The 22,784-nt window shown below is 37.1% G+C and overlaps 1 protein-coding gene across 1 annotated transcript; it reads right to left on the bottom strand.

Moving 5' to 3' along the window:
- Positions 1–1,373: 1,373 nt before the first annotated feature.
- On the bottom strand, positions 1,374–22,090 carry prkcda (protein kinase C, delta a). Its single transcript, XM_073870356.1, is given in 18 exon segments — positions 1,374–2,770; positions 2,863–2,991; positions 3,782–3,970; positions 7,517–7,655; positions 7,755–7,817; positions 7,916–8,007; positions 9,124–9,303; positions 9,306–9,449; positions 9,452–9,535; positions 9,612–9,712; positions 10,557–10,686; positions 10,766–10,851; positions 11,051–11,082; positions 11,391–11,550; positions 14,891–14,957; positions 15,042–15,241; positions 15,688–15,826; positions 21,842–22,090. Coding segments are annotated over 17 exon segments (2,064 nt in total). The 5' UTR covers positions 15,797–15,826; positions 21,842–22,090; the 3' UTR covers positions 1,374–2,611.
- Between the last annotated feature and the right edge of the window lie 694 nt (positions 22,091–22,784).

Genomic DNA, 22,784 nt, shown 5'->3' with positions numbered 1-22,784 from the left:
GGGTGAGCAGTGGGCTGAGCCGTTGGTTGTAATTCACAACCTCACAACTGGATGCTGCTAAAATTTACACACTGCACCTTCCTTAAAGGAACAGTATGTAGGATTGTGGCCAAAACTGGTATTGCAATAACAAAACTTGTGGCTAAAACTGGTACTGCAATCACACAGATGGTGCCCAATACACAAAATGACAACATAAACATCAGTTGAGGGCTGCAACTCCACTTTTTAAATGACAATATCCTGGCCGGACTGCTGTTGTCAGTGATACAAGTATTTGAAATGAAAATGATTTCTTAATGTCTAGTGACATATCAGGGCCATTTTATGATTAATTGATATAAATTTCTTACATACTGTTCCTTTAAGTTTAACGCCAGCAGCTCCAATTACTTCCATAAATTCCTACACTGTAATAAATGATTTTGTGGCTTAGTATATTTAAATAAATAAAATGTCTAAATTCTATTAAAAAATAATAATTTTTTTAAACAAATTTTAGTAAAAAATAACACAAAATGGTGACTAATTCTAAATGAGCACATTATTTAGTAAATTCAACAAAATTTAATCATGTAAAGTTTGTAAGAAGGAAATTAAATTAATAAATTTTGTATTGAAACTACTTGAATTACTTCAGTAAATATAACTAAAAATAATTTTTGCATCCACTTTTTTGAGTAAAACATACTTAAAAATTTGTAATTGCTTAAAATTCCATGAAATATAAACTTAAAAAATTGCAATTGCTTACAATTCCATGTAAAACTTACTTTAAAAATGGATGGAAAAAATGATGCACTATACTTAAATTTTTTTAGTAAATCCAGCGTATTATTTTTTTCAATGTAATTACTTTTATAACATCAGAAAATAATCTAATTATTTTCTGGTGAAAGTAAGCATTTTGTACAAATATATTGTTGTGTAACACCCCTGCTGCAAAAACAGCTAAAACCAACCTAAACTGTTTGGCTGGTTTTAGAGGGGTTTTAGCCACTTTTTATCTGGTCAGGCACACCAGCTTAAGGACCAGCTTAAACAAGCTACTTCCATCTTAAACCAGCTAAGAGCAACTTAACCAAGTTTCCAGTCTGGTCAAGCTGATTTTAACGGGTGGGTCAGGTAGTGGGCCTGACCAGCTAAAAAAGTGTCCGAAACCTCTCTAAAAATGATTTTGAGATAACGAGTCTGGTTTAGGTAATAGAAGTGACGTTCTTCATTTTTATTTCCAGCAGGTGGCCATTCATCTAACCATATAGTACTGTAGAGGGCGCAGTGTTACAACATTAGTGCCATCCTACATTCTGTATATTTTACAGTATTAATGAATAATTAAAATGCTATTTTTATAATCAATAACACATACCATCAACAGACTCAATGTGTCTCTTTATTAGTGTACAACAAGGCTTAAGGGTACTTTTTAAGGCAGAGTCATCTGCCTTAAAAATTCATGAAAAATCTGCAATGAAATAAGATTCATGAAAAAATATGTACACGTGTACCTGACCTTTACATGCTCATATTTAAAGTTTACATTTACTTCACATTTTTGCATTTCGCAGAATCTTCTATGCCTGAAAACAGACTTACAACGCATTATAAGTATACATACTTTGTGTTGTTGGGATATGAACCCATGACCCTGGTGTTGCCACTAAATTGGCACTTGGCTGCTAGGTTACATTTATAACATTGACATACTGTATTGCCCTCCCAATTTAGACACAATCTGAGCACGTGTTACCAACAATGTATTTAATCAGATGAGACTAACATCACATTTTGGTATACATTTCTTTACTGTAAAATGACCTAAAACTGTATGAAAATATACCAGCATGTCTTATCATCATGAAAATGTTTATTGGACGCTAAGATGAAGTTAATCATCCTAAAAACAGTCATGCATGTTATTTGATCGTGTATTAAGTACATTTTATTTAAAAGTAACAATATACACACTAAAACATCAAACACATGACACATACATGATCACATACAGTATAGACTTTTTCCCAAACTAATAAAAATACAATATATTCTTTTAATACTATTACAACGCACTTATACAACAAAAATTCTGGTTGACCCTGTGTGAATTATTACAATACATATATACACACGCACACACACCTGGATCAGGCGCACATCATAGATGGAAACATAGACTGAACATAAACCATGACTGTAGCATGCACATATCAATTTAAACAATATCTGTATATACTCTGACCTAATTTCTTTTCTATATTTGACACTTCGACTAACGTTTTTCCTAAATGAATAAACAGCAGTGTCCCTGCATTTCTAATTGTGATGTCTGAACTAACCAACCTAACTTTGAAAGGATAAGTTAAAAACTGCATCTCAATTAGGGCACCCTAAAATCCAACAGAAGTGCAATGTCACTAACACTAAAAGACTATACTGGCTTTAAATGCATATTATGTTTTTAACAGGCTCAGTTAGAAGCTGACCGGACAGCTTTTGTGTCTTAAGTGAGTGCTCATTATTGGTCTGGGTGCAACTCATATTCAACTGAATACTATTATCCACGTGATCATACTACATTTTTTTAACTTTGATCAAAGCAACTTTAAATTCGTCACTTTTGCAGAAGATTCTCCATTTTTGGATTAATAAAGGAAAAGCCAGCGAAGGCGTTCTGGTCCATAGAATCGATCAGACCTTTTTCGCAGTGTGAGAGACGGGGTTTCTCGCTTAAAAATTCCCGGTCGAAGTTACTGCAGTCATTTGGAGCTTTCTGTAATTGGATCAGGAGAAAATTAGCGAACAAGCAAAATACAAATAAGATTCGATAAGAACAGAAGCTAGAGAAAAACAACAACAACTTACCACTTTTGGTTTGAAGGGAGGTTCAACCTCTCGGCTTTCAAGAGCGGACCAATTGACAGTCTTGAAAAAGAGGTGGGTTCGTATATTACCCACAACCCCTAAACGCCGTGATGGGTCGCGCTCAAACAACTGTTCATAAAAAGGGAGCAAAGAAAACAAAAAGGTAAAATTACAAGTTTTGAATAGAAAATTGTTAATACTACCATGGCCGTCAACAAAAAAAGTAAAAAAAAATGTGGGTGGGTCCAAAACATTTACTAGACTAGATGCCATTTTCTTGTATGCTGGTGCTTTTTAATTAAACCTTTGCTTTTATAGACCGATTCATCGGGTGCACGTGCGGTGACGCGATAAGCGTCTGGTCCGAACTTTACTTCCGGTTTCTGTTTGTTTAATGGTCTGACTAGTTGCTGTAACTGAACTCTTAAACAAATACCTCGTCGAAAATAACAAATGTTTTGAGTTCTTATGTAATCTACATGTTGTTCATTTTGCTTGTTATATAAATAATTTTTTTTTAAAGAACTTTGTTGTTATTTAGTCTTTGCAGAGTTTACCAGAAGTTACGTGATGACCACGAAAGCCGCGTGTTTATGTTGTTACTGCTGAAACCGTCTATAGCCTAAAAGCTTTGTTAAGCGGTAGTGCAGCATGTGAAAGAAATGAAAACAGAAATGGAGTTTAAATTATATGGCTTCTAAATGAGCCAAGTGAAATGGATTTGAGGAAGCAGTGTGAAAGTCAAATGAAATGCAGTACGAAGTTTAATTTATTAGGGGCATTAATCTACTGAAATGGATTTGACTGATACCACTCTGACAAATGAACAGACATATGCACTAAATTAGAGAAAAAGTGAGTTGGTCAAACATAGTTAAATGTGTGTAAAACCAAGTAAATGTGTGTGGCTGCTAGTTACCTTTTCTAGCATGTCCCTTGAATCCACTGTGATCCAGCGGGGGTAATGAGGTGTATCCATTCGGATTGATTCAAAAAGCTCATCCTCATCATCACCGTGGAATGGCGACTGACCAATCAGCATCTCGTATACCAACACGCCGAATGACCACCAGTCCACCGAGAACGTATACTGCTGACCCAGCAGAATCTAGGATTTTCCACAAAAAACACATCAGGTATACTCTTAGAAGGATGTGTTCATTTTTTACACATCTTTTTGTGTTAATATTTTAACACATTATGTGTAATTTTAACACATTATGTGTCATTTTGTGTTAAAATAAAACACAAGTTGGGTAAAAAGTAACACAGGATGTGTTTCAATAATAACAGAGATGGGTGGATTGTGGGACAACGCATTTAGGCTATGTTTACATTCATGCGTTTATCCTTTAAAATGCGTTACCTTTGCTATTTTACGCCTTTCATTTACACTACATCACCGTTTTTGACCCTCATAAATGGATTCGTTCGCAAACGCTGCAGACCCTGTTTTAGTTTGAGAACTCAGACGTTGCTCTAAGTGTAAATGAACGTAGACGGAGTCTTATGTAAACTAACAGCTGATGTTAACGTGACAGCGCATAATTTTCAAAGTAAAAATTACTTTTATTCAGGTAAATGGAGGTTTGCAACGGAGGTTTTGCCAAAAATAGTAAACATCTACCAACCAGCTAATATAAACGCTATATCAGATTGTTTTAACATGTATCCTTATAGATAATGTCGGTTTTATATTTATGTTTGAGTATTGTTGGGTTTGAATATTGTTGTAATGTTGTTTATGTTATGTTTAAATTTAGTTAGCTTATTACGAAAGATAGACTGTAATTTTAAACGCCATATAGGGCGTTGTAAAGGCCAATATGAAGGGAGAATTGTAATGGGTCAGACATTATTTTTGAGTTTAATTTAAGTTTTGTTTGCTACTTTAAACTGAATTTCGTTTCATATAATTTTTCTCTTAATTTTAACCGATGTTTTGTGAATGTAAATGAATAAAAACAATACACTCAATGTAATATTAATATTTAATGCTCATTTTGCCGATTGCGCTTTTTGCTTTTTCTGTGTTGCTAGCGGAGGACGTGCACGGACCTCACACACTTTTAAAAATTAACGTCATATTAATTTTTAATTTATTGATCGCACACTGAACAGCGAAAGGTAAGGGAAGCTAAGTTATTTGGTGTTTTTCTGAAGAATACAGTCAGTTCATATGAAAATTTTCAAATGGACTATAAGATCATAAATATGAACTGCGAACAATGAACTAGGCTATTATAAATATAACAGCGTGAAATGGCTGAAGAGGAACTCTCTACATTAAAGCCATAAGAAATAAGCATTTGCTGAAATTTATTTTTGCTTCAAGTTTGCACCTGTTTAGTACTGTTCACTTGAATGTTTCCTTTTTAAATCATAAAGACCTTTCTGTTTGGTTTATAACATCAACATTAATCATATTAATATGTTGTAGGGGGGAGCTAGAACAATATAAGACTTTCCCAAACACAATTTTATAGGTTCAAAAATAATGTTTGTTGTAGTTGCCGGCAAAGGATCCAGGTATGAATTTTAGTCAATATCGCACACCCATAGGCTGCATATATGCGCAAAGGTAAGCTATTATTAGAGTAATAAGTTATTTTACACTTTTATGTGCATCCCCAATTACATGATTGGGCATGTTTCATGCGTTTATGGTCGTGTATAGTGTGGATGAAGATTCTTTTTAAAATGCAAGTATAAACGAGGATCGTTTTCATTTTAAAATGCCGTTTTAAAACGCAAATGTGACCCGTCACGGAAACCAGTGACAAGTCGGCAGCACAAGTTTCGAGAAAATGAGAAACAAAGTTTTTTTTTCAAAATTTGTGATTTTCGTTTTATTGCAGAATCTGTTAGTTGAGATCACGAAGAAGCCTCTCCAGGTTTGAGATAGCAGTTTTTGTATATTTAAAAGCGTACATTTTGCGGTTAAAATAGGCTTGTTTTTCCGGAGATTCTAGCGTGCAGCGGGGGGCGTCATTGTCTGTGTATATTTACATACTGTTTAAGCTTGTGTTTTCGCCTCCGCCCCCAAAGGGAACAGCGTGACTACTAAACAAGGATAGTTCGCCCAAAAATGAAAATAATGTAATTAATGACTTACCCTTATGTCGTTCTAAACTCGGAAGACCTCCATTCATCTTCGGAACACAGTTTAAGATGTTTTATCACTAGATTTAGTCCGAGAGCTTTATGTCTCCTCCATTGAAAATCTATGTATGGTTTCCATGTCCAGAAAAGTAATAAAAACATCATCAAAGTAGTCCATGTGACATCAGTGGGTCAGTAAGATTGTGTTGAAGCCTCGGAAATACAGTTTGGTCCAAAAATAGCAAGAATTACGACTTTATTCAGCATTGTCTTCTCTTCCGGCTCGAGCGTGAAGTCACGTGACTGTAGTGACGCGGCTGCCCTGTTCCTCAGATATGTTTGCTAAGTTTTTTTTTTTTTTTTTTTAAACTTATAGCGTGCATCTCCCCAGACTGTAAAGCTCGGGCGCACAAAACAAAAGAAAAATAAAATAAGCTGGGGCGGAACAAATAACATTCAGCCGCATCGTACGTCAGCCGACTGACTTTATGTGGCACCGCAGTCGGATGACGTCAAAGTACCGCGCGAGCTCTTCAAGAAATCTTACGGAGTAGTTTAATTTCGACTCGCTCTCGCGGTACTCTGACGTCATCTCTACGTCAGTTCTTGCAGCGCAGCATGAGTCCAAACACACAGAAGTTACACAGAGATCGTTGTATTCTTTATATAATTGGCTACATGCTTTGTCTATCAATATTTTCCATGAAGTTATTGGCTGATGGAGAAACGAGCGAGCGATTGGTAACATCTCTAAAGGACGTCACGTTTTCGACGGCGCTGTTTGGATGATCTATTATACTGCCTCACTATTTTAAATACAAACTTTGAAGGCGGGTTCATGTGTTTAACGGAGTGTAATCTCATATACCCTTACATGTTACGATGTAAATAGTCTTCAGATTGTATATTATATTGTATTATCAGACATTCATGCGAAATCTGATGTAAACAATCTATATTTCACGGATATACGCATTTGTGGACAAAATGGTCATTGGATAATCTGAAACAGACTGGATTCGACTTGTGATCAACACAAAGGTAAAAAGTCATGTTTATTTTTGCCTGTTGTCATTTGGACTTCTGTCATAAAATACTACATATGATGCTAGAACATGTATCTCAAAACGGCTTTACAGGGGGTATGGCTTAGCTAAATGAGATGTAAATGAGCCCTATTGTCTCCCGTCTTGGAAAGAAGAGTCCCTTTCGTCTCGATTTTCTCGGTTTGAGTATTTCTGAGTTCCTATATTCAAATGGCCACAACTTCTCCAAATCTTATCATATTTCCATGTGTTACACATCGTGTTAGAAACTACACTTTCAGAATCTGTGAATAACTCAAAATGTCCCAGATCCGACTTGTGTCCCTACTTTCCGTGACTGGTCACATATGCTCTAATGTAAACAGGGCCTTAGTGTGTTGTCCCAGAATCAACACGAATGTGTTGTTTTTAACACATCCGTTCTAAGAGTGTAGTTAATGCCTTGCAAATGAAACCAGGACAATGTTGGTCAAAGTTTGAATCGACATCAGAGGTCGTTTTTTTACCTCAGGAGCGATATAATCTGGAGTTCCACAGAACGTGGTGGCCCGACTGTCTCCGAACACATTCTCCTTGCACATTCCGAAATCAGCTATTTTTATATGTCCGTTGCCATCTAACATCACATTATCCAGCTTAAGATCCCTGACGAGAGGCGAAAGCAAAAGTGTAAGTGATACACCATTCAGAATGGTCTGAATTCTTTCAACAAAATAGAATGAGGAAATGTAGTAACGTTTGTACCTGTAAATAATGCCTCTGGAATGAAGGAACTGCAGGCCACACACTATTTCAGCTCCGTAGAACCTGATAAGAGATTAAAACGTACAGATTATTTTATTTAAATATTATATTTAATTATATACTGTAATGAACACACACATATGCATATGTGAGTGACATACGTGGCTCTGTAGAGGTCAAAGCGTCCTTTCTCTTGTATATGGAACATCAGATCTCCTCCATTCAGATACTCCATTACAAAGAACAAGTGCTCCTGTTAGAGATAAACATGCAGTGAATAACATTTCAAAAGTAAACACTTGCCATGACAAAGGCTAATTCAGTTCACAGCTAATCAAACAATAAATGTGCGTGACACTGCCTTTAAATGCGTGTCACTTTGTACCAGCATGGTTGTATTTAGACACCTGGTTAATGGAAGGGCGTAGATACGGCTGTGGTTGTTTTGTGGTTTTAACACTTCTGACCACCCAAGGTTATTTTGCTGTCCATTTGGTTAAAACAAAACCACACTAGTGCCATTTTATACAGGACTGAAACAAAAAAAATCTAAAAGTAAGTTTGGTATTAGTACTGATGGTCATTTTGCAGGTGATGAAATCAGATCTGTTTGTAATAGTTTCCAGTATATGTTGCTAGAGAAATGACGTAAGCATTTGGCAAGACATTTTCCCCTAATACACCTAAGATTAGCTGCTATTGTGGGAAGAGGACAGCAAACTGAAGTGTTACGCAAGATTGCGGTACCACTTTTAGCATAGCTTAGCACAATCCATTGAATCTGATTAGACCATTTAGCATCACGCTCAAAAATCAGCAAAGAGTTTCGATATTTTTCCTATTTAAAACTTGACTCTTCTTTAGTTACATCGTGTACTAAAAATTAAAAGTTGCAATTTTCAAGACAGATATGGCTAGGTACTATACCTTTACGCAATGATATTACGCAGCAGCCAAAAATAGTCCCCTTAGTAACTTGCGATACCAGGGGACTATTTTCAGGCAGTGCGTAATATCACTGTGCCTCCTGTAGCCATGTTACAGCCGCAAAGTCCTTGATTATAAAGCCAGAATGAGAGTATAGTTCGTAGCCATATCGGCCTAGAAAATCGCAGCTGTTAATTTACCTTCGGTCTTAGTACACGATGTAACTACAGAAGAGTCACGTTTAAAATAGGAAAAATAATGAAACTCTTTGGTCAATTTTTAGCGCGATGCTAATAGTCTAATCAGATCCAATGAATTGTGCTAAGCTATCCTAAAAGTGGATTCGAAAAACGGTAAAAATCTAATATTTTACTCTAGGGGAGCTGGAAAATGATATTTTCAAAAAAAGATGAGTGTCCCTTTAAATGAGCGCATGATGTACCTTGGTCTGAAAGGTGGAGTAGAGGTGCGTAAGGAACGGATTGTCCCAGGCGAGAGCCAACACTCGTTTTTCTATCATGGTGCACTCCACATCATCATCAATCAACACCACGTCTTTCTTTAACGCCTTTACTGCAAACCATTCACCGGTGCCCTTCAACTCAGCCAACAACACCTAACAATTATGCCAAAGCTTCCCTTGCCCAGTACTTTATGAAAAATAAAATGCTCGGCAGTGATGCGTGGTTGGTGGGAGATTCGAGAAGGTGGGCGAGGACTTGAACCCTCCCAGAGAAGACCATAAGGAGCCCCATCTACAATATAACACTATTAACATCTGGTCCTGGGCTTTTGTTAAAATCCTGGTACACTGCAATGTCCTGGGGGTTGGATTCAGGGCGCTTTGTGGATTTCTATAGCAACACATTCATGTTCATTGTTAAGCTCATAATAACTTACACATATGTATTAATAAACACGTCTACACACCTGACTGACTTGAGTTAGAGCCTCCGCCAACAGTTTTTGGTTAATGCCACACAAGTTGGCCACTTTAGTTTGACACTTATGATGGACATTCATGGAGCAGTCTTAAAAAAAGGTGGTTGTATAAAGAAAGCATACAGTTAGAATCAAGACATTTTATTAACCAGGCAACCTGTTAAAAGCTTGTGCCACATGACGATGAAATATAAGTCCAATCCGACACTAACGCAAAAAACATCATTATATTAGAGATTCAAACTTATTGGTGCATATTAAAGGGATAGTTCACCCAAAAATGAATATTCTGTCACCATTTATTAACTCTCATGTTGTTACAAACCCGCATCCATTTCTTTGTTCTGATAAACACTAAAGAAAATATTTTGAGAAATTTTTGTAACCAAACCGTTTGTGAACCCTATTTACTTCCAATAGTAGGAAAAAAAAGAATACTATGGAAGTAAATGGGGCCCACAAACGTTTCGGTTACAAACATTTCTCAAAACATCCTCCTTTGTGTTCATCAGAACAAAGAAATTTATACAGGTGTGCAACAAAATGAGAGCGAGTGAATGATAACAGAAATTTCCCTTTTGGGGGTTCCTATCCCTTTAACAAACCAAATATATTAGGAACAAAGGGTCTCAACATAAAAAATAAATAATGCTAAACTGAATACAGTTACATAACCTATAACACACTATTTATTTACATACTATAACTGGATTAATTTTGCCAGCACAAACTCAGTATAGACCGTATAAGCGTCGGGTCCGAACTTTACTTCCGGTTTCTCTTAAACAAATACCTCGTTTTGCTTGTTATATAAATAAACTACTTAAAAAGGACTTTGTTGTTATTTATTCTTTGCAGAGTTTACAGAAAGTTACGTGATAACCACGAAAGCCGTGTGTTTACGTTGTTACTGCTGAAACCGTCTATACTTACCCTCACATTTGAGGCCTTGTTTGACAAGACCCCACAGCAAGCTACCACAATGGTCACAAAAGGTGGGACTCATGTAATTGTGGTTCTTAAAGCGATGGGGCATGTCAATCTTAAACCGCTCCTTCTTTATCTGTGCACACTAAAAGAGTTTAACATTATAATGATTTTTTATAACATATTTTTAAAACTCCTACACATAATACTAATACCATTGTGTCTCGACTATTAGTTGCGGTGCCTGTGCACCTTCCAATAATTTTATCAATGCATTTCTTGTGAATGGCTGCATTGCATTCTGGAAGAGAAAAATATTATTGAGACAATATTCATGAATTTATAAAATAATATTTATTTTATTTTTACGCAATTTATTTAAGATACAGCAGTTAGCCTTTGAACAGTTTGAAGCGACTAATTTCCTCTTTTAGGGGAACATGTTTGTATGTTTGTGATTGAGTATTTAGGAAGTTGCACACACTGTAAAATATACTCACGTCGACACTTGTAACCTTGCTTATTGAGACCCCTGGGAAACAAATGACAACATTTTATAATCAGAGCTGTCATCAAATAAAAAATATGATTTCCTAGACGAATCTGATTCAATATAAACAAAGAAAAAATTTACACATCCAACCCACATAGATATGTGGAACCGATATCTATAACCCTGGAGAACCCAAGAACCCTTTATTTTCAGCAATTAACATTGGCCAAATTTGACCCATGGGTTCTCCAGGGTTAAAAAAATGATAGTGTGTCCTAAACATTTGAAAAACAAACCAGATGTGTGTATTGTAAACAAAATCTTATATACAAACAATAAAGACTGACCAGACAAAATCTCTGCACACAGAGCAGAAGGTGGGCTGTCTGAAGAAGGTGGCGATAAACTCATGGTTTTTAATGCAATGAATCTTAGCCTGTTTAATAGCTCCACGACGACGATTAATAGTCGGTGCTTCTTCCTCAACCAATACTGACTGGCGACACTCTGTTGACGGGTGAGAAAGAGAGAGAACTTGATTTCAAAACATTTAAGGTGTTGCATCATTTTTTAACATATGCAAAGCCTGCATTAGATAGCAATCTCATAAAGTGATTTAACATAAAACCAAAAAATGAAGAGGAATGGATAGAACCGATGAAAATACAGACAGGAAGTAGCTGTTCTGACACGTCTACATAGACATTCCAATGCACAGAACTCTACAAGGGCCAAGAAATTATAGCTTCACACACCCGCACACAATAAACAGATCAGATAAAAACAGCTCCTCCCACAGCTTACAGCTATTAGTTACATTTGAGAAGTAGATGTAATTAGAAGTGTACATGGTGCTCAAGGGTCTAAATGAAATGAATTCACAAATTCATTTCCTTAATGATAAGATGCATCCGGTTGGACCAAATAAACCAGAGGTGTATAGCCTTGGGCTAGACTTTTAAAATGTCTTTTTTAAATATTTACACAAGTAACTTCTCTTGTGTTATTAAACTGTCACATTAAATGTATGTTACAGTGAGCAAAGGTGAAGCTGTCATATTGATTTTGGTTTGCTGCAAAAGTAAATTTTGTAGAAGTGTCACTAAACCCAAATATCTAAATTCTATGTTTGTGGGTTTTGGACTCTTCCTCAGCTTGCACATGAGCTTGTAATGCGCATTTCCTTGCACTAGAGAGGTTGTTAAAAGTCTTCTTACATCCTGATAACAATAAATGTTCGACAAATCATTGGAACTCGGATCGAACGCAATAATTGGAGGCGTGGCTTTGGATGGCAATTTGAATGGAGGGTGGGATCGTGATTTCAGTGCTAGTTAGGCTACCATTGGCATTTTTCAAAATCAGTTACCCTGTCTTTAAAGGATTAGTCAATTTTCTTTAAAAAAAAATACAGATCATCTACTCACCACCATGTCATCCAAAATGTTGATGTCTTTCTTTGTTCAATTGAGAAGAAATTATGTTTTTTGAGGAAAACATTCCAGGATTTTTCTCATTTTAAATGGACTTTAAAGGACCCCAACACTTAACAGTTTTAATGCAGTTTAAAATTGCAGTTTCAAAAGGACTCTAAAACTCAAGCGAGGCATAAGGGTCTTATCTAGCAAAACTATTGTCATTTTTGGCAAGAAAAATAAAAAATATGCACTTTTAAACCACAACTTCTTGTCTACTGTATCTCCGCTCCTGTGACGCGCCAGCGTGACCTCACGCAATACGTCATCACGTCAAGAGGTCACGGATGACGTATCGAAACTACGCCCCAGTGTTTACAAGTGTGGTCGGCAAATGTGCGTTTCATGTAACACGTGACCTTTCGACGTCATTACGCAATTACGTGAGGTCGTGCTGGCTCGTCACACAGCTGGAGGAAGAGAAGTTGTGGTTTAAAAGTGCATATTTTTTATTTTTCTTGTCAAAATGACAATCGTTTTGCTAGATAAGCTGCGTTAAAACTGCTATTTCAAACTACATTAAAACTGTTAAGTGTTGGGGTCCTTAAAGTCCATTAAAATGAGAAGAATCCTGGAATGTTATCCTCAAAAAACATAATTTCTTCTCGACTGTACAAAGAAAGACATCAACATTTTGGATGACATGGTGGTGAGTAAATTATCCAGATTTTTCTTTTAAAAAAATTTACTAATCCTTTAATCAGTTTAAAAAGGTTGCAGTCATGACACTAGCCATCATTCCATCACCATGAATTCATGCCCATTTTGAAGTATCGCATCAAAACACGAGTGATGGAAACTCAAAATTTTTATTAAAAATCTCTTTATTCGCAAAAAAGTTTTTAATGCTCGTATAAGGTGGCTTTTTGAATTATGCGAAAAAGAGTAAATGCGAATAATGGGAGATGGAAACGCGTATGTCAAATTCATTCTAACATAGCGAACACTAAACCCACTGGACTGACTTTAATTTCTTTATAATATATGGGGCTCGACATCATCCCATAGTGTAAAACAGATTATTTTTTGTCCACCAATCAAGTGACTTAAAAAAATAAATCTATTGCCCCGCCCCCCAATACTATCATGTATCACCGATCTCACAGGCTGACAATAAGATGATCTCAAAATGTGGCATAACGCCATATTGTGTGCAGCTCACAGAAATTACCCCAGGGTTATGAAATCCTGCTTCTAAGGGTTTGCACCGCTTTTGTGGTGTGCAGTGTGAAACAAAGCGGGGTTAAAATGCAACGACTTTATGCTTAGAAACCTTCAGCCAAACATAAACTGAAGAACACGTGCCTCCTATCACAAGCTGTGTACAGAAAACACTTGAATTGGAGTAAAAAGGCTTAAAGGCATTACAGAAGGCTTATGAATGATTTTTGTTGCGACCTGTTCAGTCAATGATGCGGAAGCACGAGACAATCAAGCAGTTATTTAAAGCGATAGTGTGCTATTTTTATTCAGGCAGTTTGACATTGCTTTTTAATCCAATCATAACTGTTTATGATGAAATAGAACGGTTTTGACTGAAATTTCGACATATGCGGCTGCCCCGAGAATTTTCAGGTGTTTATTGTATCACCTCCCACCTCCACAATGGGTCTATTGGTGCACTGCATGGAACAATCCTTCCTAAAATGCATTAAACTCTCGTCCACAAAGACGTGAAACCCACCGAGCGGCCAGGGGTGCTCACTGACATGCTCACACAAAAATCGCCGCAAAAGACGCCCTCCAACAGGTGTTTTAGCATTCGTTGTAAACTTGTGGACCTATTTTTCCGAACGCCTCACACCCATATATTCTTCCGTTGAGAGCTTGAATAATAAACACTCCAGCCCAGTTGGTGGCGATAATCCACCTTTGCCAATTGCAAGAATACAAACAACGTTCCTGGTGCGGAGTACCTCACAGCACATCTAATACAAGTCAATGGAGTTAGACAAAAACTAACTATTTTTATGTGAGCATATCAGTGAACACCCCTGACCACTCGGTGAGTTTCACGTCTTTGTAAACAAAAGTTTAATGCATTTTAGGAAGGATTGTTCCTGTGCACCTATAGACCCATTGTAGAGGTGGGAGGTGAAACAAAAAACACCCGAAAATTCTCGGGGCAGCCGCATATGTCGAAATTTCAGTCAAAACCGTTCTATTTCATCATAAACAATCTGAAAACAGGGCTTTAAGTGTAAAATACCGAACTTGTCCTTTAACCCCTGGTTAAGTATAAACAGTGTGAAACATAAAACAGATAACCCAGTATTCTGTAAACCTGGGTATTAGAATAACACGGGGTTAACTATTTCCAGTGTAAAAAGCCCTAATGAGAATGTTCTTGTGAGAGTGCGGTTTTGTCTTACCTTTATTGTCATCTTCCAAAAAGAACTGAACAGACATCATAACCTTCCCGGAAGGCTGCAAATCAACCTGAAAAAGTGAGAGGTTTAAAATGTGTGCAACAAGTGCAAACACAGACACAAAATCCAAAAACAAAACTATGTTATTGCACACCCAAAATTCTGCCCGTCCATTAGCTTTTTTGCATCGTTCTGCCAAAACAGACACGCCCACTGTGACTTCTGCTAAAGGTTCCTCTGCAGTCTTCATGAGTAGCACTTGTATGACACGTCCCTCAAAAATATGTGCATCAAAATTGGACCGCCAAGCAGGAAACATGGTGGGCTTCTTCTGGATCAACGTTTTTCCTCGCTCTCAAAAGAGAATGATGAAATTTTGAGGTTAACAAGCATATCTTAAAAGGACACTTCACCCATTTGCATTAAGCTGTGTATAGTTAGAAACCCAGTCATGTTTTTGAGTAGTCGAGCATCATTCCCTCTGTTTCCCCTGAGACAGGAGAAATATGGATTTCAGTGTTACACTTCCTTCTTTCAATGATGTAAAAATCCTATATCTTTGTTGAGGGGATGAGACTACAAACACCCCTTTTCTCTGTCAAATAGGCACCAAATTCGAAATTGATGTTACATTTCGACTACAAATATGATCCACTTTTAATAAAGATTAATGTTTCCACGGGTGAAATGCTCCTTAATACACATTTAATTTGAATTGCAACAACAGTGCGGTATTTTTAATGCAGCTTTTTTGGACATGCACTTGAAACTCTCATGATGACACACAAATACACACTTACCAGTGCTTAGTGCTTCCTTCATTTTGACGGCACAGAAAGGAGCCTCAACCATTGGCGAGAACGTGCCAAGATCATAGGCGTTGAATGCAATCCTCAAGAAAGGGGCCATCGTAAAAATGGCTTATTTCTCAGACACGGCCTAAAATAACACAGACAGAGAAATATTTACCTTTACTGATACATTAGGTTTAGTAATGAAGCAAAATGTCATCATTACTGCATATTTTAAAATATAGGCAAACAATCATGCTAGATGTTGCAAACTTTTATCAAATATTGTTTTGATTTTTTTAGTCACAAACAATTGAGGAATTTTCCATTAACCGTCTGGCAATCAGGGCGTTTTTACACAAAGGCCTCGTTTAAAGGTGGTGTGTGTACATTTTAGCAGCATTTAGTGGTAAGATTGCGAATTGCAACCAACAGCTCACCCCTTAATTTTAAAATACATATGGTAAAACAATGCAGGTCTATATCCCACTGAAAATATAGTTATGTATATTATATGTGCATTTCTGTCATGAGATTAGGGATGCAGCAATTAAATGGTTTCACTATTAACCGCGCTTTAAAGGTGCATTTTAGCGGCATCTAGCTGTGAGATTGTGAATTGCAACCAACGACTCAGTCCACCCTTCACCGAAGCGCATAGCAAAGCTATGGTAGCCACCACAGGACAAACATGTTGTTGTCTAAGATAAAATACGTTAGTGACAAAATGCGCTCTGTAGAGCAGTTTGTCCGTTTAGGGTTACTGTAGAAACATGGCGACACAAAATGGTGACTTCCATCTAGTGGGACCCGCGGTGTATGGAGATAAAAACGGCTCATTCTTATGTAAAACACATAACAGTTCATTATGCAAGTTCTTTATAGACCTCTGATAATATAGTTATGTATAATATTGCGTTTCTGTCATTAGATCCTTCTAAATGTTACACACTGCACCTTTAATATGTCACGGTTAAGTAATCGTAAAGGCTTCGTTACATGCATGTTTCTGTTTCACGCACACACACAAACCAGATCCACGAAGGCGCGTGTGTCATGATGCAGACTGGTAAGCATACTGTATGAGCGTTTAAAAAAAATATGCATCTTGGTTGTGGATCTGGTTTGTGTGTTTATGCCTGCATGTGTGCGTGAAACAAAGGCACACTCCAATCGGTCCATGCAGCATTAAAAACCTCCTGCCCACGACTTGCGGATAAAGCCCGGGTGTAGTGCTGGTGGCCTGACTGACTGCAATTAATTGTGTTTAATTATTTTAACGCTCATTGATTAATGAGTTAATAGCATGAGTTTACATGTTAACACTGCCAGCCGTAATATTTATATTTAATTTTTTGTGTAATACTAAGTTACACCGGTCCAAATGACTCACACTACCTGGTCCAGGATGACCCTGTGTTATTATTCGTTTTGAGAGGTTCTTATCATTTTTTCTTAAAACTTCAAACGAAGCAAAATAAGAGACATATTTTCTCAGTCAACATGTAAAATTACATTTACTGCATTAAAACAAATCATTAAAATAAATACAAGTCAAAAGCCAGCTAGGTTATTTTTTCATTTTTTTAAACAAGAATTGTAGAACTGAAAATACAAAAGTGTATTCATGTGATTTTATACATTAATTTTGTAAAATTAATGAATCCATAATTTCTATACGTTACATTAGTAATACGCTCGCTTATAATTAGGGATGCTCCGATCAGGGTTTTTGCAGGCCGATACCGATCACCGATTTGTTGTTTTCGTGATCGGCCGATACCAATGCCGATACAGATTTTTCAAGCTGATATGCAAGCTTTTTGATGACTGTTACTGTTAACATTTTTTTCTAGATAAAGTAATAACACAGATGTTGCCTTTGTTATATTACTTGCAGTAATTAGTTTTATTATTGTTTTAATAGAGAATCAAAAAATTAGCACAACAAATATTTCTTCTGCAAAGAGAAATTTAATATGCCTTTAAAAAGTCTTATGTCTGTTAAAAGTGATAAAAATAAAACACTTCACAGTCTAAACTGTATGAATTAAACATATACGCATTCGTATGAAGTATAACAGTTCTTTAGTGAAGAGCAGAAAGTGATTTTATTGAGAGATGAATTAGGATACTGTAGCTTTAAGACGTGAGAGAGATCACTCCGTTCACGTGCACTGATGACTGAGGCTTCTGTGTGTGCATGCGCCGGATGTACGCGGACGAGAGCAGCTGTGAGGAAAATGAAAGTTTAAACGCTCAAACTTTAAAACGCATGCAAATAATAAACTTTTGGCATGAGGATGCAATTATCCGCGATAGATGTGTGTTGTATACGCTGTTTGATGGGGATGTGAAGACGCGTCGCGCTGTTGATCCGATCGCGTCCTCATAGAAAATACGCTTATCTCTGCAAACGCAAAGAGAGAAATGCAAATCTGCATGTCACACACGAGCGATGGGTTATAAAAATGCTCGCATTGCGTAAAAATGGTCTCTAACTGCAGCCGCATTCAGGAGCCCTATGTTGACAAAGGTAAACAGAAAGATCGGTTTAGGAGATCGGCAAATTTAGCGAGGACCGATCGAGTCATTAAATGACGTTATCGGCCGATACCGATCGGCGGCCGATCGATCGGAGCATCCCTACTTATAATGTTGATTCATAGCCGCAGCAAATTTAACTGCTTATGCTATCATGTATTATGTTGTGCTATCTGTCGTTTTTCTGTGTTTTTCACTGCTCCTATTAATGTAAAGCTGCTTTGAAACAATTAACTATTGTGAAAAGCGCTATATAAATAAAATTGAATTGAATTGAATAATCGTACAACCGTGATTATTCATCAGACAATAACCGTACCAATAAAATCTATAATTGTAAAAGTTACACAATGCACGTTTAAAGGAATCATTTCAACTAACTAATTTATGTGGATCACAAAATGAAGCAGGTAAAACCAGACAATTTTTTTAAATTTCATTACACTGTCCTTGGTTTTGAAACCTCTGGATCTAGTCCATTTTAGCTGTAAAAAAAAGTGTTAGCTTTTTTGATTAAGTAATATTTTGTAAATATTTTATTGGTGTAATACTAATATTTAAAGCAAGGGAGGTGAACTTGATGTGAAATATGAAAAAAAGAAAAAGCCAGAGCATTTTGTGACAATACATGGTATACATTAGACTTCCTGTAGCTCAATTGGTAATGCATTGCATTAAAGGAAAACAATGCAAAGGTCATGGGTTCAATCCCAGAGAACATGCATAAACATAATGACTAATGTATACCTTGTAATGCAGTTTAAGTCGCTTTGGATAAAAGTGTCTGTCAAATGTTTTGAGATTCAATTTAGAAGTTACATGTCAAAATTAAATGTAAACCAGTCTCTAAACATGACCTAGTTCAATTTTCATCTATACCCATACTACTACAATATTAGTCATCATCACCACCTTATAACAAAAGATTGTTTCTGTCAATCACCATACCTATTACATCATCTTAATAATTGTTTTATTATTGTGGAGTGGAATGTTTGTAATTTCCTAACATGAGCCAGATGAGGTTTACAGGTTACGCTTGTAATTGAGTTCAAAATTGATCAGCCTTGTATAACATTGTGCTCCACCCTACTGCTTAAAAAACAAACAATATGACTAATGCTCTGCAAGCATTGTTAAAAGAATAACACATACTCATACAACACATATGTGCACACTGCACATACTGGACTTTAAAGTGTATTGCTACAGAGTATCTAAGAATTAGAAAGAGAGGAAGAAAGAGAGATTTTCACACCCAGACAAACACACACAGACACAGACGTGCACACATATTTTCGCTGTGGTTCAATAATGAACATCGCTTGTTGAAACACGTCCAAAACCATTTAAACATGCCACAGCAACACATTTTTAAAAACCTTAATCTGTCCACACGTGTCTAAGTGTACAAAAGCCACTGATTTAGTTGTTTGGAAGTATGTGCCAATAATATAAGCTTGCAGCACAGTCCAGAATCGATTCTGAAACGACCCATGACATGCCAGAGCTTCTCTGACAACCTAATCACACTTACACAAGGGAGGGATGTGTTAGGTATAGGCAGGTGTGGTTAACACAGGATCCATGTGCTTGTCAAAATATTTTCAGTATAGTATGCATATTATGTGCAAAAAGTTTGTAACTTCACAAGAAAGGAGTTACAATTTTAGGGTTGTAAAGGGAAGGGTTGATGTGTCGCTATTGCATCACATGTATTACCAATACAATTCCCAATGCTCATAGTTAAGGTTTATATAAATGTCTACCTCTTAAGTATTTCTTAACTTTCTATAGAACATGTGGTCACCATATACATGCATATGTAGACTTTTTTGGCATACATTACATATCTATTGTAGGTACCACCAAAATATCAAATACAGCTGGGAATAGGCTCTCAAACTACAATCTAGCATATTTTGTCACCAGACACAAGCACAGTCACTTAAGCTAAGAAATACTCTCAGACTAGAATAAAACCATACAGGGGGGTTTCCCGGACAGGGTTTATGTTAATCCTGGACTAGATCTTAGCTTCATTAGAACATTTAAGTAGTTTTAACAAACAACATACATGACAAGAAACAATTCTGGTGTGAATCCCGAGACAAAATAATAGCACTGATACATGTTAAGATATGTCAAGGCAAGATGTTTTAAATTTGGGAAACCGCCCCTACGTGTTCAAGACGATGGTTTAGTGTTTAGCAAGACGATTAATACTTTCAGTTAATTCTGGTGTCACGCCAGGAGAAACTAATGTGTCATGCGTCTCCAAACCATATTCATCATACTGAAGCCGTTACATCAATCATGCCCAAAGTCACACAATGTATCTAATGTACAGAGCAGGAAGGAACTATCGAAACCCCTAGCACACTAAAAAAGTGGCATAATGGCATAAACTGCTGAACCACAGCAGGATGTATGTCTCCATTGCATACAGTGATGACACCAGCCACAGACTAGCGTAATGATTGATAGTTTATTCATTAAAAATTGAAAGAGAACTGAAACACAAAACCTGCTCAATGTCACTTGCATATCTCAGTCTGTCTGCAAACTACATCACATAACAACTGTATACATAACAATATCCTCAGTAAAGTCAACCACAGTTCATCTGTTTTGTAGGTTATATTAGATCAATAATATTGATGATGTATTCAGAAAAGCACCGGTGGGGTTTTAGAACCCCAGCAATGACATATGGGTCTATTTTAGGATCGTGAACCAGAAGAAAGCATTCATTAGCATACTAAAAATACTGCTAACTTTAATAAAAAGCAGTAAAACGTCAACTGCCAATGGAAACAGACAGTGTGTCTCAAAACCTAGTGAGCTGCCTATCTAGACAGAATTTCGGGAACCACGTTCTCATGCACAGCATTTTGGGACATCACGAGCTGACCCATAAGACCAAATGTGTTTGGGTGGGCAACTCAGCGGGATTTGAGACACACACCCATAAACTGTAACATACCAGTGTTTATGAACATTAACGTGGTAAACATTCAGTATTTACTACAGTTTATCAATTAGCTATAGCTACTAGAATATTGCACTATACATTAAAGTGTAGTTTTTGCTATAACAGTATACTTGTGGTTGTGTACTGTACATGTCACTATAGTGTTCCTGTAGCTCAACTGGCTGAGCATGACCCCTGGAAACACAAAATTACACCTTGAATGCACTGTAAGTTGGCACTGTAAGCGTCTTCCAAATACATAACTTGCATTTACTTATTCAGGGTCCAGTAGGCAGCAGTCTAGCAGACAGTGTGAAGTGTAGTGTATTCTGAAACTGCGGTTTGCACTACGCCCCTAATTTGAATATCATCATCTTCAATGTTTGCAAGCATCTTTAAGAAGCATACGGCAAAATAAACACTCTCGCAGCCCTCTAGCAACACTGTTTGAAACACCTCAGTCAGTCACAGTGAATGAACGGTGTCAAATAACGTAGCTACAGTATAAAACACAGCGCACATCAATCGGAAAGCCACAAGCGAGAAACAAATTTTAAACGCTCAAAACTGCCACATAAGTGTAGTTTTGCCACGTTTCGTCAACATGCGACCAAAAGAATCAAGAATCACCGGTTAAATACTTACTCTTTTGCTGAAGAGAAAAACTTTCCTCTGAGCAGCTGGCTTGCTTCTGTGATTGTATCGTTTGAGGAAGTACAGCGCGCGCTCTTGGAGTTCAGAACTGGGGCGGAGTGACGTAGCACAGGTGCTCGCTTTCTTCGCGCGATCCCTCTTCTCTCTCACGCGCCTGCTTGTTTGCTGAGGTGGCTTTTTAATAACATATCGCGCAGATAGGGCACGCGGTTATACTATACAAATTGTATTAGCATTTCCTGTTCATGAGAGTTTTTTAAACACATTTGTGATCTGTTTGCCAAGGGAGCGCGTGAAGGACACTGGGGGCGCGCCTCAGACGCTAAACCAGCGTTATTTCGACAACAGTGATGGGGTGCCTCGTGATTTATAGACTAGTTAGATAGTTTAAAGTGGTGTTGAGATGAGAAGCAGACCCTATGTATAGGTTCCATATTGTGTTAATGGATTATTATCTATGCAACACATAAGGCATGCACCTTAATGTAAAGTGTTCCTATGAGTGCATGCGTTCTTGTCCTGCTTTCCTTTGGGTCCGCAGTGCTGTGGAGTGAGTGTCCTAGATTTAAGTGTGTGGGTGAGATTTAAAATAGGCAGGAAACAACAGCATGTTGCAGAGCCTACAGTATGTGTGGTTGTGAGGGGGCTATGAGTTGCCCCTTGGCTGAATATAGTATCTGTGTGCGAGCAGACCTACATGGTTAAAAGAGGTGCTTTTATGTAACAACCGTGCAAATTAAATATCATCTAATAGTTTGTATGTGTGATAAAAATGACAGACAATTTAACCGAGGGCATAGGGAAATTAGCTGTATTGGAGCCAAGAGAAGTTTAACAGCTACAGTACATCAGTTTTGCCCCCAGCACACATTTACACAAAGACATTTACTACGAAAACAGATGTGGGACAGATAAGAAATGTTTTATGTATCAG

The sequence above is a fragment of the Misgurnus anguillicaudatus genome, chromosome 8, assembly GCF_027580225.2.
Source record: "Misgurnus anguillicaudatus chromosome 8, ASM2758022v2, whole genome shotgun sequence".
Lineage (NCBI taxonomy): Eukaryota > Metazoa > Chordata > Actinopteri > Cypriniformes > Cobitidae > Misgurnus > Misgurnus anguillicaudatus.
The sequence above is the reverse complement of the archived record's forward strand: the minus strand, read 5'-3'. Positions and strand labels throughout refer to the sequence as shown.